The following is a 21,069-nucleotide window of genomic DNA, read 5'->3' as shown; positions in this document are numbered from 1 at the left end:
ATTGCTGTGGCAGAATGAAAAGCAGGAGATTTTAGTAATGTACTGAAACTTTTCCGTCGTCTCCTTTTTGTCATCTTCCTAGTTGCTGGACCAGAAACTATAACATGAATTACTGGTTGATCATCAGACTGCCCATTCTCATTGCCATTGGGGTGAGTATGAAGCGTGTGCTGCGAGCTGGCAGATTTCCATGAGAATGGGACGTGACATAGTACAGAGATGCACACATGGCCCTTGTGCACGTCCAAAGGCTAATAACCTTTGAGGCTACTGGCATTTTCATTCAGAAATGCGATTTTATGAAATTGGTTTCTATCACTGGAATTCCAGACTAGCCTTTTGTTTGTTTAATTTGGCCACATGCTGTCATGTTGTAGTGGCAGGAAATGATAACAAAACAGATGCTGCAGCAATCCAGTTAATTCCCCAGTGAGCAGAAAGATGTGGCAGGTAGTACAAGGAGGGTGGAGACAATATTTCAGGTACTGGACTGCGAAAGAGCCACAAAATGTGCAGCATTGTGTAGAAATGCCATGTTCTGCAGCTACAATACTGTGTCAGTCTCAGATCTCCAGATAAGGCAAATGGGCCAACCCACACTTTTACTGTGTCTCGCTCCCCAGAGAGTAGATAGGCTTCCCTGCTTTGTTTAATGAAGTGCCTGTGTTTTCAAAGATGACTTGTGCATTCACAAATGTATTTAGAGCACAACTCCTTAGCAAGGAGTTGAGTTACATGACAAATTCTGCAGCTGTAGAGTAGCAGGATGCAGACACCTACCCCATACACAAACCAGCTTTCTTGCATACTTATGCACATGTGTTTATTGATGATGATATAAATCCTTCTTTCATTTCTCCAGGTAAATTTCCTCATCTTTATCAGAGTTATATGCATCATCATCTCCAAACTGCAGGCTAATTTGATGTGCAAAACTGACATAAAATGCAGGTATGTCTTATGGTGGTCTGGCACTTTTCATGCCCATCAAAACAGAAGTAGACAAGAAGGTACATGACAGGACTGGATTGACAAAGGCGGTTAAAAATCACAGCCCTTGAGTAATGCACAGGTGTGGTGTCACACATTGGTATGGCTGCTTAGTCAGTCCCCAGAAAAACTTCAGTGAAGCTGGGGCAGGTATTATAGCTGTGTTATTGATAAACAGAAGGTTTGATGTCTGTCACTTTACAGTCTTCCATTAGACTGGATGAATATTAATTAAGCAGATTTTTTAAAATACATGCATCATATGCAAATACTAGATGTTAAAGTCGTTGAAAGCATCCAGAGAAGGGCAACAAAACTGGTGCAAGGGTTGGTAAGAATGCCCTGTGAGGAGTGGCTGAGAACTTTTTGGCTTGTCTAGTTTGGAGGAGAGGGCTCTGAGGGGTGATATCATTGCTCTCTACAGCTCCCTGAGGAGGGAAAGTGCTCTTCTCCCTGGTATCCAGTGATAGGACGTATAGGAATGGTTTGAAGCTGCATCAGGGGAGGTATAAACTGGACATTAGGAAGCATTTCTTTACAGCAAGGGTGTTCAAACACTGGAACAGGCTTCCTAGAGAGGTGGTCAATATCTCAAGACTGTCACTGTTTAAGGGGCATTTGGACAGTGCCCTTAATAACATGCTTTACATTTTGGACAGCTCTGAAGTAGTCAGGCAGTTGGACCAGTTGGTCATTGTAATTATTAAAATTAAAGAAATAAAAATAAAATTAAAAAAATAATTTAAAAAAGGATAGAAATAAAAGGTTTCACTTCGAGAAAGGTAAGACAGAGGTCATTTTCAGTTCTACTCCTTGTTCTTCATGCCAGTTGTTATTGGGACAAACTTTCAATCTTGAATGCATGAGATGTTTCAAGAAAAATGTCAGGGTTATCACAGAAATGTTTTTGTTTTTCAGGCTTCACCCTATCCATGTCTCTATTCTTCCTGTTATTTAATCACCTTGCTAAGATTCATGGTTGCATCCTTCATTTCTGCATCTTGAAGAATACTTTTGTATTGCAGTCTGAAAAACAATGTAGGAATAATAAGTTAGCTATTGAATTTTCCAGTGTGGAGCTACATGCTGTGGTAGCTGGACTGCTACTGGCGCTGGACTTAAAACGCTGCAGCATTGAAATACCCAATTTCAAAGTCGCTAAGCTAGACAAAGCATATATTTTGGTACATTCTCATCACAGTATAGAGTTGCCTTGTATGTTACCTACCTGCTTTACCTCACATGAAATTTTGGAAATCCTAGTGCATCTTTAGAGCACAAAGCAGAGAAAAGGACTTGTTTTAATGAGCCTCTTTTGTTTTCAAGCCTCCTTTTTTTTCTTTTTTTTTTTTTTTTTTTTTTTTTATTTTTATTTTTATTTTAATATATGTGACCTTTATTTGCCAGGATAAAATTAGTGGTGGTGTAAGGGGGGATTTTCTGGTCCTTATGGCTTGAACCCATTTAAAAGTCTGACTGTAAATTTACCCTGTATATTTACAAAGGGAGAAAGCCTTTGCCCTCATGACTTCCACAGGATGGTTTGATGCAGGTGAGCCATTTCTCAGAGGTGCATTTTCATACATTTCTACATTTTACATGTTCAAAAATCTGCTGTGTAAACAGAAGGGTTTTATCAGGAAAGAGTTTACCCAGAAGAGTTTACCTTCTTCACCGATGAAGCCTATAGATTTGGCGGCCTGTCTGGAGGTCAGTGGTTATAAGTAGAAGTTTTGGAGAAGTCTTTTACTTCTGATGATAACAAGACCAGTAATCAGAGATTCCTGTATTGGAATTCTTTTCCTCCTTCTCTTCCACTGAAAGTCACTGGAAGAGGTGTTGGGCAGAGGAAAGACAGAACTGCTATGCTGGAATGGATTATTTTAAACAAGGACTAGACTAGGTGGCCTTGAAAGTTACTAGTTCAGATATGTATAGAAAGGAGAAAAGTGTTTTGCTCTCGGGCCAGTCTGTCTTTCACCTCTCTCCTGTTGCCCACCCATTTAATGACAGCGCGCTCACTGTTCAGTATGGCAGCAAACCCCTTTCCTCTACAGAAGGACTGGAGTTGTGAAAAAACTTGTCCCCTTGCTCAGGGGGATTTTGCTTGCCCAGGAATCCTTTTCATAGGACTTTGCATGGCTTCCTTTTTATGGGCAGAGCTCTCCAAGTATTCCATCTAGAGCAATTAACTTTGGTTAAATAAGCAAGGGGATTTCTGTACACCTACACAACTCCTTATTTTTACCCAGGTGGTGTCTCCAGGGCCGATTCAGCATCAGGCTCCCACTTCTCTGTCTCAGGCAGGTGGTGGCTGAGCACAGCCTCTCTCACAAGGCTTGCTGGTAAGCTGCTTGTTTAAACAAGCTGCCTATCCCCCAAAGCAGTGGTGTGCCTGGGTCTACTAAGAGCTACATTTCTGCTTATCTGTATGTGTAAACCTGTTTAATTTCAATAGCTGCTTTGATTCATCATCCTTTGGTCCTTGTGTATCAGGGACATTGGCAGGCCAGTGGGTGGGCTGGCAGGAAGCTTGCACTTGCTATGGGATAACCTCAAGCAGCAGTACAGGATGGACACTTACCGGGGAGATTGCTGCTTTACAGAAGACCCAGGGAGGCTGGGGGAAAACAGGTTGAATGTGGTTCAGCAGTGTGCCCTTGTGGCAGTGTAGGCTGACTGCACACTGAGCTGCACAACCAAGGGCAGAGCCAGAAGGTCAAGGGAAGCGACTGATCCCCTCCGTTCAGCACTTGTGAGACTGCTTCTGGTGTCCACCTTGAGGCTTCCCAGTATAAGAAAAACAGCGTGTCCCTTGCCTCCAACCTCATGGGTCTTGCATGAGTTTTGCACCAAACCAGTTCAGCAGCTGGACCAGGTCATACAGGAGGAGATGCTGCAAAATGGGTCTATTCAGTCCACAGAACAGAAGAGTAAGTAACGATTTAAGTGCCGTCTTCAGCTAATGTTGGTTTTACAGAAAATGGAGCTGGAGTATTTTCAGAGGGTCACAGTGAAAGGACAAGGGCAGAGGTCACAAATTGTAGCAAGAGAAATTCCAATTGCATCTCAGGTGAAAATAAATTCATAGTCAGAGTGGTCTGTCATTGAAAGAGAGGCCCAAAGGTGGTGTGGAGGACCTTGGAGATACTCGAAACTTTGCTGGACACAGCCTTGAGTAACCTGCTGTGAACTGGAGTTTGACCAGAGACTTCCAGAGGTTCCTTCCAGCCTGAATGATTACATGATTCAAAGTAGCAGCCAGTAGCCCTCAGGAACACAAGATCTGCTAAGTACTGACAGCCCTGCTAGATCAGTGATTTCGTATTTGCTGAATTTTTGTGAGATCTTGATAGGTTCTGTGGCCCAGGAAGCTCCCATGTGATGCTCAGGCATCTTTCATCATCCTATTGGGTGTTGTCTATCAAAAGAGAGTTAAGGATCATTCTTGTGATTTTTTTTTTCCCCATGGTTGTATCCCTTGAGCAGTGCTCTCTCACATGTGAAAAATGTTTTATTTCAGGTTGGTTTGTCTTCTTTCCTTTGCTAGCTGTGTCTTTAAACTTGCTGTTTAAATCATGGAGCCATCACTCACTTTAACGCAGCTTAATTGCCTTGACAAAGTGTTCTGCAGTTACAGGTAGTTACAGTGAAGATTTAACACACCACAGAGTAGAATAGCAAGTACTCCTACCTTTGCCAAGATACTTTTAAAATACTGGAATTATTGATAGATTTTTTCTTTTAGGCCATCAGCAAAGTAGGTTTTGGTCGTTTTTCCCAAATTACAGGTGGAGAAAAAGATACTCAGGAAGACATCACAGGGACAAGAAAGCACCACATGGCCTACTTCTGAGTTTGGAAGATTTTTCAGGTTAAATACAGCTGGTTACAGAGAGTAGCTCTCACCAAGAAATGATCTGCACTGAAGGGGTAGGGGCAGTTAAATCATATGGAAACTTACTAAGGTTATTTTGAGGATTTCTTTTTTTTTCCTGCAGCCTCTGGAGGAGGACCTTGCATCACAAAGTGGTACAGTGACTTACCAAAGTTGACAGTGTGTCAGAAGCAGAATGCAGAAACAGTGACTCCCAATGATCATTTGGATCAACAATGGTATATTCAGTGGCACTGTGTTTTTTTCTTTCTCTGTGGTCTTAGGCTGGCCAAGTCTACGTTGACTCTGATCCCACTGCTGGGGACCCATGAGGTCATATTTGCCTTTATTACGGATGAGCATGCCAGAGGGATGCTGCGCTTTGTGAAGCTTTTTACTGAACTCTCCTTTGCTTCATTCCAGGTAGCACTCACAGTATGTGCATGTGCATGAGATACTTTTTAGCTGCTATTTGGGGACCTGCTTTCTCTCCAATCATTGCATGTTCCCTGTTCCTTATATTTTTTTCAGTTTAGCACTGGATGTTAACAGGATTCTGACAGTGAAAGGGAAAGTATAAGGACTAGTTTTTAACAACCAACTTAGTGTCACATACTCTTATTTTCAGTGTCTTGAATTTACTGCAATAAACTCGTATTCCTGTCCATATATTAATATTTACTTCCTATGGTTCACCTCAAGGCAATAACAAAAGTGTCTGTGACTTCCTGGAATTGTATAATGGCATTGCTGAAAGCAAATTCTGGTTTTGATACGCCTTGGAAAATCTCTGCTGTGAGAGGTCTACAGCTGTAACTGCATGTGAAGAGGATGTAGGCTTATTGTGACTTTTATTTAACTGTTGCCTTAGGTAAAGGCTATTTTGAAAGTCTCCTTGTTTAAGGAAATCATTATTCCTTTAGTTTCCCTGCACACTCACTAATACCCTGTTTATCAAGCACAGAAATGTATTTAAGACCACTGTGAATTGCTCACTTATGAAGTGTTTATAGTTTGAAACCAGGTAAGGAAAAAGAAGGAGAAAGGAATCATTTAACAAAAATAACAGGTTGAAGAAAACGGTAACTCATTTTTCCTAAGATCATGTGCTTTGAGACATAGTTTGGTCAAACCTCTCCTCTGCCATCAGAGCTGACAGGGGCCAAAGATTGTCTCCACCTTTCAGTCTTATCATGGACATGCCAGTGTGGAGCCTCTAGACCTCTGCAGTTTTGTTTGGCAAAGCAAGGAAACTGCTCTGCTGACTGTTCTCCTATTTTTTGTTGATTTCAGGGGCTGATGGTTGCAATTCTTTACTGTTTCATCAATAATGAGGTAAGAGAGACACCATTTGTTCCAATTTGCCTTATCAGCATACACTGTAGGAAAGGGAAATTGAAAATGGTCTTGAACTGCTAAATTGTCCTTTTTCAGAAGTTTCACATTTTTTTACAGATCCCTCAAAATCCTGTACAGCTGCACAGGATAACTCAAGAGACAAATGTTGTTGGAAGGAATTCAGGCAGTATAATTTAGGGTCCCTATTTGTAGATGTGGAATCTCACAAATTGTCTTGCTTACAATTGTACAGTTTGCACTGCTGGAATCCTTTTTAAAAGAATTATAGCTGCTCTTCTTAATCTGTTCATAGTGCTTCTTATTTCCTTGTTTTGGTGAATGTGGAAGTGGAGCCCTTTCTATTGTGTGAACTCAGCTCCACTGACTGTTGAAGCTGGAGAATCCTCATGGCTTTTGCTGTATAGTTTGGTTTCATTTCGTTCCCCTGTGGCCCAGCTCTTGAAGACATTATCACTCTCTCATTAAGAAACTGAACTTTATGGAGTAGTGAGCTCTCCCACAGGCCCAGAAGAAATGTATCTTTGAGTAACTGATTGCAAATACCATCTCCTGTGGATTCTGCTGAATCCTAGCCTTGTTGGGTGAGAGGGTATAATTCTGTTTCCATATTGCAGGAATCCCTCATGTTACCTTCCAAGTGATTATTACAATTCATTCATTTATTCATCAATCAGATTTGCAAGGGAAGCAAACACTACCCAGTACCTTATTAAATTAAATGCACATTAATGTGTTTTACATTCACACTAAATCTACTTCTAACCATGACATGGTAATTCAAGATCACCTATTAAGAGACAGGCTTCATCAAGGAATTGGAATTGGTGGAAAAGTACACTACTTGTGTCATTATGGCCAGGCTGGAGTCAACAGAAAAGCAGCAGGCATCCTGCACTAAGCCTTGCAGGAGAATGTTTACTTTTTTTAGCTTGTGGATAAGATTTTGTTTAAGTGAATCTGTTAATTATACTGCGTATGAAACTCAAAGGTAGGTAGCAGCAGGCTTTACTCAAGCATGAATTAGAGAATGTATGTTTCAAATTCCTTGTACAGCTTTACAGGTGTACTTTAATCATGACATGCAGCACCGTCTGCTGGTGCATTGTGTATTTCTTTTAATTCACTTTGGCATTTGCTCATACATCCCCTGTGCAGCTGCAGCCAGGCCTCTCCTGAGTAATGTCCAATAGTTTCCTTCACATGATATGACGGCAAAGTTACATCATAGCCCAGACTCAATTACAAACCTGAAACAGGTAGGCTTGTTTCATTTGAGGGAGCTTACTGTATAATAGCCTACCCATGTTTCTAAGACATCCTTCAAATCTCTTGTTACTATAATTCTCTTGCCTTTGTAATACAGTTCATAAAATCTAACCACAGTGTGCTCAGCTGCACTGACAGACAATCTAGGATGAATTATTCTGTTTGTTCCAGCTCTTGTTAAAAGTAGGGAGTGGGGTTTTGTCAAGCCCAGTCATCAGCATCCATAAGATAAATCCATGTAAAAAATTTGATTAAATAAAGTCTCTTCTATTTCTTTTCTATATGAGAAATTTTCCCTAAACTAAATGAGAAACTGTTTGTCTTCTGACACACTATATGTGTCCAAAGAATATCCTTGTTTGCAATGTGGTCTATATTTTATTTTTATCTCTGACTCATTGACTCCTTCTCTTTTTCCTTAACCATACAGAATGAAAGTTCTTTGCAAGTCCTGGTGCCCAGATCAAGAGTAGAAATTTAGCTAGAAGTGATATTGTTATCCTTTTGTAGTATCTACTTCTGGAAAAACACTAGAATATGTTCATATTTAAGTCTTATTTCCCCTGAGAGATTCTAGATTTTCTCTGAACTTGTTCTGAAGCCAACAGCAGGGTCTCATGAGATTGCCTTTTACCACTGATGTTCTTTGCAAAATGAGATAGGGTTAATATGACCAGGTTTTTTGCAGTTAATACAGCTTTCTGTAAGAAGTATTTTAAACCATGGAGATGCTGCCTTTTTCCACCTGATAGTTTAAGATGGTTCAGGTTTCATTCTCTGTAGTCTTGGTTCTCCTTTTTGCCTCTTTTCTGTCACTGTGGAAGTACACTTCAATCTCTTCTACTTTAAAGAAGCTGTCCTGATGCCAGGACTCTTGAATTCTTTAAATACTGCCCAATCCTCCCTTTTTATTTTAATTTCTTTTCATTCTCCGTACAGACAACTCATTAAACTCTTCCATCAGCTCCATTCCATCCCATTTCAGACCTACTTTCCTTTCACTATGATTTGTTGAGATTTTTTTTTGCCAGAAGTTAACTTTTTTGTAATCAGATTCCACATTCATTGCCACACTCTCAACATCCTTCCCCATTAGCTACATTAAGCTCAATCCATTGGTCTCTCTGAGAAGTCTTCTCCACCTTTAACCCTCCATCACCATTTTTTTCAAATTCTCCTCCCTTTCAAAATACTCTACATAAACATTTTTCTTCCTCCCCTTTCTCATGTGTCATCGTTTAACCCCAGCAACTAAGCTCACTCCCCCCTTGGCAGGATGTGGAAAAGAATTGAAAGAGTAAAAGTGAGAAAACTCATGGGAAAACTCATGAGATAAAGACAGTTTAACAGGTAAAGTTGTGCATGCAACTAAAGCAAAACATGGAATTCATTCACTGCTTCCCATTGTCAGGCAGGTGTCCTCCCAACTTCTTGTGCGTGTCAGCGTGGGATGAGAAGCAGAAAATGCCTTGGCACTGTGTAAGCATTTCTCAGCAATAAAAAAAGCATCTCTGTATTATCAACACCATTTTCAGCACAAATCCAAAACACAGCCCCATACTAGCTACTGTGAAGAAAATTAACTCTACCTAGACAAAATCAGCATGTCATGGGAGCTTTGTTCTTGGTTTCCTTTTCCCTGTAGAGCTTATCTCTGGGAAATCTTATTGATACATGGAAGTTACTAGGATAATTATTTTGCTGAAAGATCTGTAGGTCTTCTGTGTTGGAGAACTGCCTCTTTGCAAAATAAATCTTGAGCTGTTCCCTTGGTTATGCATTCACATCCATCTAGGCAAAAGCTCAATTCAGTACAGACAGCAGGGCTACTCCCTACCCTTCTCCAAACCTTTGGAGAGAAAATTGATATTCTGTCATACAGAACCATTCCTAAGATAGATCCTTTCCCACAGTCTTTTGTTCAGGTCTTCCATTCACTTTATCTCAATCTTGCAGGCTATTTGTATCATAGCTCTAGCCTGTTATGAGCAGCCAGAGGAAGGACTCATTTCCTCCCTTTGACTGACTTGAAGGTACCTATTTCTATTGCTCACTGACTTATTCTGTCAGTCAGTACATTCATGCTTTTGTTCAGGGTTTGCCTGTAAATCTCTACAACAGCTTTTTCCCAGTGCTGTCTGTTGTTTTCCATGCCTGCAAAAGGTGCCAAGGGGTGGTAATATGGTCAATTCTTCTCCTGCAGACAGTATGGTTCCTGCATTTCTGTCTTTTATCTGGCTGTTCTCCCTCACTCTTCAATGCCATGCTATCCCAGACACACCATCTTTCTCTGTTGTCTTTGTGCACCTTTTAACACAACAACTCCCTCTTACCGTGGTACAACACAAGCTTCTGTCTTAGCATCTTCTCTTCTGACCCATTTGGTTGTGGTACCAGAGGGACAGATCCTATTGCCAGAAACACAGACATGCAGGTGGTTTCCATCAGGATAGTATTCAATACAAGGGCTGTAGCCCAGAGCTGATAAGCACTGCTAGAGGTACCCAACAAGAGAGGACAAATAGTTATATAAGGCTTTGCTCCTTTTTTTTAGGGCTGCCTCCCAGATTCAGTATTTCATAGGGAACAAGCAGAGAAGACAGACATAGAGCAGCTGGTTCCCTAGGAAGTTTCCTACACAGTATGAAGGTTTCAGCAGCCCAGGAATGATGACAAGTCTATGCTGAAATTGCCATCAGCTTGTTTAGTCTCTTGGTGGTCAGTACCAGATCCTAAAAGGAAACAGAAGGCATCTCTCCAGAGAAGGCTCACTTGAGTGACCCACCTGTAGTGAACTTATTTCCAGGCTGAAGTACACGCCATAATGAATTGATAACTGTAGTTGCACTCCTGCCTTCCTATCTAGAGTACCAATTTTCTGTCCTCTGCCTTATGTGTTAAAAGCTAATGGAGATTCTTTCTTACTTTGGTCAAGTGGCAAGAACTTTGCCCATAGAACTGGAAGATCTAAATTCTGTTCTTGTGTAGCAGTGAAAAGACCCTGGATAAACTTCCAAATGAGTGCAGAGGTTACACAGTTTAGCCCAGACCTAGATCAGTATGTTTTGTAGCTTTAAAAAAAAAGCTAGTATCTGGAACAAGATACTAGAATTGCTATTTAAACAGGGGGAGCAAGTACAGTCTTCACTCTGCTTAATTGTTGTTTTGAAATCTGAATAAATCTTCATTTTTGTATGGAATAAAAAAACTTACATAAAAATTCAAAGAACAAAAATAATCCAGGACATAATAATGTTTAAATCAAACCAGAAGTTAGAACAGAACCCTTAAGAATACCTGTGGTGACAGTATTGAGCAGGAAGCCAATCTTTTCAGACATTTCATGGCTGATAAGCAAAATCAACTTAATTGTTAGTATTGGTAGGGCACAGAGTACAATCAGTATTGCAGGTGAATACGATTTCAAGTAAAATAATGAAGGTAAGATTTTTCTGGTGCATAAAGGAGCTTTATTTCTACAGGTAAACAGGAATGTCATTATTTTAAATGTGAAATACCCTACAATAGACTAATGAGATAATTGGATAATTTGAAGCAATAATATTGCAGGGTTTAAAGCATTTTCAGCTTTTCTCAGTAGTGTGGTATCTTTCTTTTCCCCTTTTTTCCCTTGCTCTTTTCTAATGCAAATGGAGTCATTTAAAGAGCTGATTAGTTCTACATTCATTCCCTTTGTTTTCTTCTTTGCTTCTGTTAGGTTCAGATGGAATTTCGGAAAAGCTGGGAGCGCTGGAGATTAGAACATCTGTATGTCCAGAGAGACAGCAGTATGAAACCTCTGAAGTGTCCAGCCAACAGCATCAGTAGCGGAGGCACGGTAGGCAGTAGCGTCTATGCTGCCACTTGTCAGGCCACGTTCAGCTGAGATTTCTGCAGGTGAATCAGACTGAGAACAATGAACTGTGTAATATACCTGAAAACCCTTAAATACCCCAGCAAGTGGCTTAAGTATGCCATCTCCAGCAAGAAACTTAAGCATATGCTGCTCATTGCCTGCAGCCTGTTGGACAAAGGTTTCTAGGGAAAGCAATCTGCTAATGTAATCATTAGCATCATCAGAGGAAAACATTGATCACGTCTAAAGTAAGTTAAAAGAGTTTCTTCCTATTTGCACACAAGGCCTCCAGGTGTCCAAAACTTAAGCATAGCATTGATCCAGTCTGAAACCACAGGGTCAATGGCTTATTACTGTTGAGTAGGCGAGCTGAGTGATTGACTGATTAAATTACAAGGATACAGAATATGATTATTGCCAAAAAATACATTTAGACTTCTATGGGGACAGGGTAAGGTGCTATCACCATTTATAGAAAAAAAAATAATGGGACACAACTCACATTTCAGGGAAGAACCAGTTTTGTAGTAGGAGTTTCCCAAAGTTAAAGTTGAAAAAAATACGCTAACCTGTTTTCTATGTAGGTGAAGGACAGCATCCTGAAGGTTTATCAATTTACAGCAGGTAGTTTGGTGGACACTTGAACACTTCTGAATGCTCTTTTAAGCTTCACTTGCAAAAAAACCCCAAAAAACAACAAACCAACTAAACAAAAAAACCAACCACCAAACCCAGTACCTGTTAAGGGCCTCATCTGCTAGAATTACAGAATTAGGTACACATTGTCTCTGTTCACTTGGATGAAAGTGTCCCCTAAATGCACAGCACTTCCATTATAAGTGGTACTCTGCTCCTCTGGTGGGCACACAGGGATGGGATAATGACTTCTGCTTCAAGAGAATATTTTCTGTCTAAGCTTTACTCTGCTTCATGTGGGTGCAAGCACACAGAAGTCAGCTGGTGGCCACTGCTGGTCTTAACAGACCTCATGTCATTGAAAAGATTCACTAGTTGGCATTGTGGGCTCACTTCTGTTTCTCCTCCAGCTCTGGTCCGTTTCTCCAGACACGAGGTACCCACACTCAGGGGCGGGAAGGCAGCCCTTGCACTGGGCACGGGTTCAGTACCGAGGACAGCTCCCACCCGGGGTGGGCCGGCATCCTCCTCCAGAATCTGTCTGCTTCCCATGAGTGGGATTCAAAAAAAAAAAAAAAAAAAAAAACCCAAACCCACTATCCTCTATCCTGAACTCCACGCGCTTTTGTGAGATTAAAACAGTGAGGGCTCCTGCAGTGACTGCATTTGCACTTCTGCACTGCCTAGTGTTCCCCTCCCTGATGTTTACAAGAGTTGCTGGGGAAAAACAGAGGTACCTTTACAAGCAGGAGGTGATCCATTGCATCACTCAATAACAAGCTTTACACATCTTTACTCAGCTGTTATTCGGGCTCCCTTTACAACAAAGAGGCCAAATGCCAAAGACTAGCCCTGAGATCTCCCTGTTCAGAGACTGTTTAGTAAGTAACTTCCATGGCATAGCAGTTAAGAAATACTTAGAAATAACACATCACCACCACCACTACTACAACACACACACACCCCCCCGCAGTGTTCAAGTCTCTTTGCACTTGCATTCACAGCCCCCATTACCAAGAAAATGGACTGGATATTCTGGGATGTAATTTAGCATCTTTCCTGCCTGAAGCTAGATTGCTTTGCATGGGGTTATTTAATCATTGTATTAGAATCCGAATTGCCAACAGCGTGGATTAGTTTTGCAATCACCAGGTTAGAATTGAATTAAGAGAGGATGTGTTACCTTCTTCTGCTATAATACTTGTAATTGAGCTCCAGGGAGAAAGTCAGACATGTTTGTAGAAATCCACCACAGTTCTCAGGCTGGCTTATATATGTTTAGCATGCTGGCTTCTATGTGGGCCATTTCCAGGCCTTCCCTCCCTAACATCAGTTGCAGAGCTAACTTTGGAATGAAGCACCTCAGGTTCTTCTGTAAATTTAATAACTAGCTTCTGTGTTGTGTGACCATCAATACAATACTTGACTACCACATGCAGATGTTAACTGGTGTCCTAAAATATAATTAATTAGCTTCCTATACATAGAGAGTATGCTTGATATTTTTATCTACCATGTACTTTGATGTGCTTTGAATAGGAAAAAACTGATAGTCACTGGTAGGTGAAAAGGCAGCATGATGACAGATGAAATTTGAAGCTGTAGGATAATGCATATTGGAGGGAATAATTTCACTCATTAATATTCAAGAGTGGATACTAGTTTTCCAGGGCCCCACTTAGTTGGGTGCAGACCTGGGAAAAAAAGTTTCTGCTGCATGCGCAGCTGTTAGCAAGATGATAATTTTGCTATGACAACAGAAAGTTACAAAAGTGTTTTAACTCACTACTATGCTGGGAAAAAAGTGTACGTAACAAATGAAAGAAATCATAGGAATAGAGAGCATTTCCATGTGTGGTAACAAACCTGTACTTAGTTGCTGTCACAAGATTCTTTCAACAGCTTGACATGTTTTTGAGTTAGTAGGCTCTTCTTGGCCCTCCTGGTCATTTGAGAAGTGAAATGAGCGCTTTGAGCCCACAAGAATAGCTCCAGCACCAGATGTCAAACTTATCTTGGTAACTTCTGCCTTGTTAAAATACAAGAGAAAAATAAGGGTAACAAAGTGAGATCAGAGGGTTGTGGAGAAACCCAAGCAGAGGGTTGTGGAGGAATTTTTTTTCCCTCTCTTATTAAGCTCTCACTTCTTCAAACTTTTTTAAATCCGCTCTAAGAATAACTCAGTGAAAGTTATTGCCACCAAAGCAGAATTACAGTATTCATGTATTTAGAGACAAAGCAAGGCCTCAATGCCAATTTCTCCATCATTCTTTATCTACTTCAGTAAAACCTTTTACAAGCCTTTGTTATTCATGCCGTCTCTATTTCAAAATGTGTAATGTACATTTATTTGGGTAGCATGAAATAAGCAAACCAACACAGAGCACTGGAACAGATGAACTGTGTCAGTTTTTATTTCTTGTGCCTTCCAGCTTCATGCTCACTTCTTGTGATAACTTGTTTCATGAAGCATTAAATACAAGAGCCTATAAATCCATCTGGACATAACGCAACTAGAGTTTATAGCAAGTGAAAACTTTATTTCCAGCATTGCTGCTATGAAGTTTTATAATTTCCCAAATCTTACCTTATATTTAATATTTATTTGCATGTATTTCCTTGTTTTAAAAAACACCCATAGAATCGAACTGTACAGGATGTCAGATTATCAACTCCCCATAAACACTACGCTGATGTTTATTTTTATTGTTGTGAATAAAGTTTCAACTCACAAAATTTCATTGTTTACAGGTGTTTTGAGTATCATCTGACTACTTTTTGACCTATAATTAGTATAGTTTTTAAGAATGGAAAGGTTCACTGTTCAGGAGACAAAGATTTATATTTGCTAATCTGTGTCCACTACCACTTGCAGAGCCTATGTTAATCAAAACCAAAATGCAGAATCATTAGTGGGGTTCTGCAGGGCTCCATCTTAGGCCCTGTGCTCTTCAGCTTCTTCATAAATGACTTGGACACAGGACTGGAAGGGACATTAAGCAAGTTTGCAGATGTCACAAAACTGGAGGAGTTGTTTACTCCCTTGAAGGCAGGGAGGCCCTGCAGAGAGGCCTTGACAAATTAGAGGACTGGGCAATCACCACCATGTGAAGTTCAAAAAGGGGAAGTGCTGGATCCTGTACCTGTGATGGGGCAACCCTGGATGTACAGACAGACTGGGGAATGAGGTGCTGGAAAGCAGTGGCAAGGAAAGGGACCTGGGGGTCCTGGTCAGTGGCAAGCTGAATATGAGTCAGCAGTGCCCTGGCAGCCAGGAGGGCAACCGTGTCCTGGGGGGCATCAGGCAAAGCATCGCCAGCCAATCGAGGGAGGGCATTGTCCTGCTCTGCTCTGCACTGGGGCAACCTCACCTTGAATATTGTGTGCAGTTTTGGGCACTGCAATATAAGGAAGATATTAAGCTGTTAGAGTGTCCAGAGGAGGGCAATGAAGATGGTGAAGGGCCTTGAGGGAAAGCTGTGTGAGGAGTGGCTAAGATCACTTGGTCTGTTCAGCCTGGAGACTGAGGGGAGACCTCTTTGCAGTCTACAACTTTCTCATGAGGGAAAGAGGAAGGGCAGGCACTGATCTCTTCTCTGTGGTGACCAGTGACAGGACCCGAGGGAATGGCCTGAAGTTGTGTCAGTGGAGGTTTAGGTTCGATATTAGAAGGAGGTTTTTCACCTGGAGGATGGATGGGCACTGGAACAGGCTCCCCAGGGAAGTGGTCACAGCATCAAGGATGGTCCTGTACAGGGTCAAGAGTTGGACTCTGTGATCCTTGTGGGTCCCTTCCAACTCAGCATACTCTGTGCTTTTGTTATTTGTACAGTCAAAAGGAATCTGTAATAATAATGAGAACTCTGAGGGATTTTTACTAGAGGATGGTGGAATATGTGTAAATCACAAACTTCTGTCGTTGGCTTTAAATAGCAGCATTTGGAAATTATACAAAAGCCCAAGACAGAAGCTGTGAGAGTGCTGTGGAGAGCTACTGAGAGATGTTTAACTACTGAGAGATGCTTAGCAGTGTTAATATATTACGTGTGCTTTAATCTATTAATCTCTTTCCAGTCCCGTTAAATTGAAAACACCAATTCCTTTTGTTTCCACAACCAGTGATGAAACTTGTGGTAAGTCAAGCCTGGTTTAACTGTTAAATTACAAAAGACTGTTAAATTACAAAGCAGGATTTGAAGGACCAGTTTGTGGGTTTTCTCAGTAACTTTGTCCTCAGAGGCACAAGTTCTAGCAGCTGCTCTTCACTATGACTTAATGGTTTCATTGAATCAAAGAATCGTTAAGGCTGGAAAAGACCCTTAAGGTCAAGTCCAGCTGTCCACCTAGCACCACCACAACAGTCACCACTAAAACATGTTCTCAAGTGTTCTCACCTGTTTTCTGAACACTTCCAGGGATGGTGACTCTTCCACTTTGCTGGGCAGATTTGGTTTAATGCAATGATCTGTATATTAAAAATAGTGGTGTATCATAAAAGTACACCAGCCAGGAATAACTATTTTTTTTTGCTGACACGCTGGCAGCCACAGTCACGCTGTGACAAGGCCGTGCCTCTCGGGGCCGCCCGCCAGCGGCCGCAACAGCTGCCCGGCCCCAGGAAACCAGACTAGAGCGCGGCCTTTGCTACGGCTTTATTCGGGACCGGAGGGCGCCGGGGGGCTCGGGGCCAGCAGTAAGGCTCGGAAGGCGTTTTGCATAGAGACAACCCCCGTCTCCTCCACGACCGGCCCTTCCTCGGGTCCGTGGGGCGGCGGCGGGTCCGGCCCAGCACGGCGGCTGTGCCCGCCGGGCCGGCCGCTACCTGCCCGCGGCGGGCCGGTAGTGCAGCTCCCGCTCCAGCTGCTCGGCCGTCAGCGTCCCGGCGATGGCGGCGCAGCCGGGGTTGAACACGGAGTAGGCGCTGAGCTCGCCGGGCCGCCGCTCGGCGGGGCCGCGGGTGCCGGCGTACATCCAGTAGAGCAGGGAGAGGACGAAGTAGGGCAGCCCCAGCTCCAGCTCGGCGAACAGCGCCAGCAGCACGGCCCAGAGAAGCACCTTCAGCAGCAGCGGGCGCGCCCACACCGGAGCCGCCGCCGCCGGGGCGGGACGGACCTGCGGAGACGGCAGCGAGACGCGGCGTCAGGCACCGACGGGCCGCCGCACCCTCGCCCCGCCCGCCTCGGCGCTCACCTGAGCGGCTCCGCCGCCCGAGCCCACTGCGGCCCGCGGTCCCTCGGCGGGCTCCGGAGCCGCGGACACTCCCGGCGGGTCCGCGGGGCGCGGAGCGGCCGCAGCGCTACCGCGGGCGGCGCGGAACTGAGCCAGGCGCCGCTCCACGGCCGCCGACATCGCCCAGCCGCGCCTGCGCCACGACCGTGACGGGTCCGTGAGGAGGCGGGGCCGGTGGAAACAGAAAAAAACGGGGAAGGAGGAGGGCTGGATCACCCCCGTGGGGAGGCACAAGTAGGGAGTGCTCCGCGACTGCCCTGGGTGGATAGCAGAGCTGGCCCACCGGCTCTGGAAAAAAGCTGTATTTCACCAGGCATCTCCTCTTGTGTTTTGTTATCACAGAATCAATCAGGTTGGAAGAGACTTCGAGTCCAACCTGTGACCGAACACCACCCTGTCAATTAAACCACGGCACTAAGTGCCATGGCCAGTCTTTCCTTAAGCACCTCCAGGGTCGTTGACTCCCCCACCTCCCTGGACAGTCCATTCCAATATCTAATCACACTTTTTTGTGAATGAATTCCTTCAAATGTCCAATCTGAACCTCCCCTGGCGCAGCTTGGGGCTGTGTCCTCTTGTCCTTTCACTAACTGGGAGAAGAGGCCGACTCCCAGCTGGCTACATCCTCCTTTCAGGGAGTTGTAGAGAGTGATAAGGTCTCCCCTGAGCCTCCTCTTCTCCTGGCTACCTGAGAGGAGGTTGTAGCCAGGTGGGGGTCAGTCTCTTCTCCCAGGCAATCAGCAGCAGGACAAGAGGGCACAGGCTTAAGCTCTGCTGGGGTAGGTTTAGGTTGTATATTAGAAGTTCTTTACAGAGAGAGTGATCAGGCATTGGAATGGCCTGCCCAGAGAGGTGGTGGATTCACCATCCCTGTGGAGGTTTTTAAGATGAGTCTGTATGTGGCACTGAGTGCCATGATCTAGAAATCACAGTGGGGTTGGATCAAGGGTTGGACTTGATGATCTCAGAGGTCTCTTCCAACCCAGTTAATTCTATGATTCTATGATTTGCACTGGGTATTCGAGCAGATGTTTTAGAAGAGCGTTGAGCAGCCCGGGCAGGGGCAGCGTGAAAGAGGAGGAGGAGGGTGCCGACGTGACCATGGCCGCTCACCATGGGGTGTGAGGAGCCAGGGCTCTCCCTTTACCACCTGCTGCTGGCCGTGGAGTGAGTGTGTGGAGAGCTCCCTCCAACACAGGCCCACAGGCCTTGCCAGCATCCATCTCGCCCTCTCTTTAAATAAAAAACTATGATGGTGAAAACCATCTCTATCACATCATGTTTCAGTGATCAGCCTTGCCAAGAAATAAAAATTTATTTACAGGATCTGTCTCTTAGCCTCAGGAGTAAAATATTCATCACTCTCCAGCAGTAATAGTCAGCAATGAGACATCATTTCATCCTGCAGTGCTGTTTCCAGTTACTTATAGCTTTCTCAGAAGTGACCTTTGGGGCTGAATGTCTCATGCATGTGTCAGCTCAGAAGTGATTATGAGAAGTCTAATAAAAATCAATTTGGGTGTTCTTAAGTTATCTTAATGTGGAAAAATGTGTTTTTTCCCAGCTAAATCATTTTTCAAATGCCTATTTTATGCTCGGTTACAAAATTATTTTCTTTTAACCTTCCGACTTTACAAAAAGTGCCACAATGAATGACATTTTTCTCTTTATTTGTGGAAATTTGATTTTGAAATAACAGTCAAAAATGTTTTAATATATCCTGCACAGGGCATCATTTTGTTTTGATATTTTTTCTACCTCTTGTTCTAGTGTTCATTGAAATAGCTCCTTGTTCTGTACACATCATTAGTCAAACTAGTAGTTATACCTCAGCTTAATACCTCCTTTGCAAGCTGCACCAAGTGATTCCCGTGCTGTCAGATTTGATTCAAAATTTACTGTGTTTACTATGTATTTGCTATTATGCATCCAAATAGCTATTTTATGGCTTTGTCAAGCTGCCTGTATTGCCATGTATTGTTAGGGAACACACAGATTAGTGCCATGAATCAGGCCTTTGAGGCCTAAGAGCACTCAGGTACCCTCATCTGTAAATGAGTGCTACACTGCAGACAAATACCTATACAAATTTGTACCCATAACGTTTTAAATTACTTCAATATATCTTGTTTTAAACAAATAGCTTAATTGAATAGACAGTTTTGTTTGTTTGTTTGTTTGTTTAACAAACCATATGGGCAATTTGTTCCCTACTCCAGTGCCTACAAAGGTCTTTGGCAGTTCACTAGTCCTAATCTTGGGATCCTCAGCCTGTGAGTGGGAGTGCAGAGGGGACATGGAGAGGCTGAAGAACACTTCTGTGGGACTTGAATCAGTTCGTGCCTTTCTCACTATGTATGAGAAAAACAAATTGAATACGGTGGGTCTGTAGGTGTGAGTCTATGAGCCAAGTGTTTCTCCCCTTTGGTGCAGCCACTGATTGATAAATCTCTAAATCTGCGTTCTTGATAACAGAAATCCTGAAACTGCCCATTAATTTTAGGAGGCAGCATTAAGATCACTTTAAAAACTTAGGGTTGTTTTTTTTTTTTATTTGTTTCATACTAAATCATACTACATAGAAGTTGTCATGCATATTTGTCTCTACCAAGAAGAAAACCTTTGTTCTTTATAAATTTCCACTTCAGCAATTTTGAAACCTTTTTCTTTATCCCAGCTATCAACTTTTCATTATATTTTAGTATTTATGATACAGGAGAATTATTGCATTCTGCTCTCAGCCAGTTATCACCAGCTTAGGGACTAATGTTCCAAACCATTAGGAACTTTGTCTATGGCACTCTATTAGTAAGTGAACTGAAGGAGGTGAAGAGGCTGCTGAAAGAACTGACAAAACAAGAAAGCTGTCAAAGCCATGCCCAAAGTGCAGTCAATTTTATATTTTTGGGGCAGTGACTGCAGAGTTTTTCTTAATTATTTTTCAAGTATCTCTGCTCTTTCATGCCTCTTAAAGAAGAGAACTGAAACTAATTCACTGAGGTATTTTTACATGACAAGTGGCATTAGAACTATTTGTGGTAAAATATCAACTCCGCTGAGTTAACCTAAGCACTGATAGCAACACTGAGATCCTGTGGCACCCTTTGCATGTACCACATCAGCAGCCTGTCACCATGTCTTGGTGTCAGCCACCTCTTTATTCAATAGTACAGGCTCAGGGCCTTGCTCTGTGTTTTGGAGTGTTGTTGCTTACTTCCTACAGCTGCAGATACCTGTTTGTGTATGCCAGATTTTTCAGTAATCAAGTCACATTAATTCTCTTGATGGATTAATCTAATTCATTGTCAGGAGCTCTCTTCTTCGTGAGAAAAGTGTTCACTCTTGCACTGACTTGCTAAGTGCCATAAATGCAGACAGAAGGGCAACTGATTATTAATATAACGACCTAGCTTAATTAGTTCAATGGAGCTGAGGGAGCATTAGCTCTAGTTGTTGAGGTCTTGCAGAACATGTATAAAATAGATTGAAGTGCACAGACTCATATTTGTCTCATTCCACAAAAAGCTTCCTGCATATCCATTTACTAATCAGTTCTAAACTACAGAGAAGACCTGCTTCCTTTGTAAAAAATGGTCATTAATTTTCCTTTGTAAAATAGCAGCATTAGAGTACTTTACCATTAGACAGAAAGAAATTTTTTATTTTATTCTTTTTATTGAACTACTTTAGGTTCTGAATTGCAAGTTTTCATGTCTGTGTGGTTTTGAAACATGTACATTTGTATATTCAGCAGTGTATACTAAAAGTTCCTGAGACACTAGCACTTATGTTCCTGCTTTATATACTGAAATGCTCTATATTTAAACATGTTTAAAATTGGGCAATGCAGAGTTAT

The 21,069-nt window shown here is 42.5% G+C and overlaps 2 protein-coding genes across 3 annotated transcripts in view; one reads left to right on the top strand and one right to left on the bottom strand.

Annotated features, from left to right (window-relative positions):
* Window positions 1–11,378, top strand: part of GLP1R (glucagon like peptide 1 receptor) — an 85,793-nt gene extending 74,415 nt beyond the window's left edge. The window contains exons 9-13 of the mRNA XM_050316244.1: window positions 83–152; window positions 863–951; window positions 5,152–5,290; window positions 6,161–6,202; window positions 11,211–11,378. Coding sequence (XP_050172201.1) covers window positions 83–152; window positions 863–951; window positions 5,152–5,290; window positions 6,161–6,202; window positions 11,211–11,378 — 508 coding nt within the window. The remainder of the gene's footprint in view (window positions 1–82; window positions 153–862; window positions 952–5,151; window positions 5,291–6,160; window positions 6,203–11,210) is intronic.
* SAYSD1 (SAYSVFN motif domain containing 1) lies at window positions 10,940–17,333 on the bottom strand. Of its 2 annotated transcripts, none has more exons than XM_050316248.1 (3): window positions 17,175–17,333; window positions 13,851–17,096; window positions 10,940–11,383 (listed from the first exon to the last, which is right to left on the bottom strand). In XM_050316248.1, exons 1-2 carry the CDS (start codon window positions 17,331–17,333, stop codon window positions 16,803–16,805), a joined length of 453 nt encoding a protein of 150 aa, XP_050172205.1. In that variant the 3' UTR covers window positions 10,940–11,383; window positions 13,851–16,802. The 2 variants fall into 2 exon arrangements, with proteins under 2 accessions (XP_050172205.1, XP_050172206.1); XM_050316249.1 differs by having other exon boundaries at window positions 16,379–17,096.
* Window positions 17,334–21,069: the final 3,736 nt, after the last annotated feature.

The sequence above is a fragment of the Myiozetetes cayanensis genome, unplaced genomic scaffold (assembly GCF_022539395.1).
Source record: "Myiozetetes cayanensis isolate MyiCay16 unplaced genomic scaffold, myiCay2020 scf2-11, whole genome shotgun sequence".
NCBI lineage: Eukaryota > Metazoa > Chordata > Aves > Passeriformes > Tyrannidae > Myiozetetes > Myiozetetes cayanensis.
Note: the sequence above shows the minus strand (reverse complement) of the source record. Positions and strands in the feature narration are given on the sequence as shown.

Excerpts from the sequence above, each read along its gene's own strand:
- SAYSD1 (XM_050316248.1), bottom strand. The coding sequence starts at position 17,333 with ATGTCGGCGGCCGTGGAGCGGCGCCTGGCTCAGTTCCGCGCCGCCCGC. Across the intron at positions 17,097-17,174 it reads CGGGCGGCGGAGCCGCTCAG|GTCCGTCCCGCCCCGGCGGC; the intron begins GTGAGCGCCGAG and ends CCGTCTCCGCAG.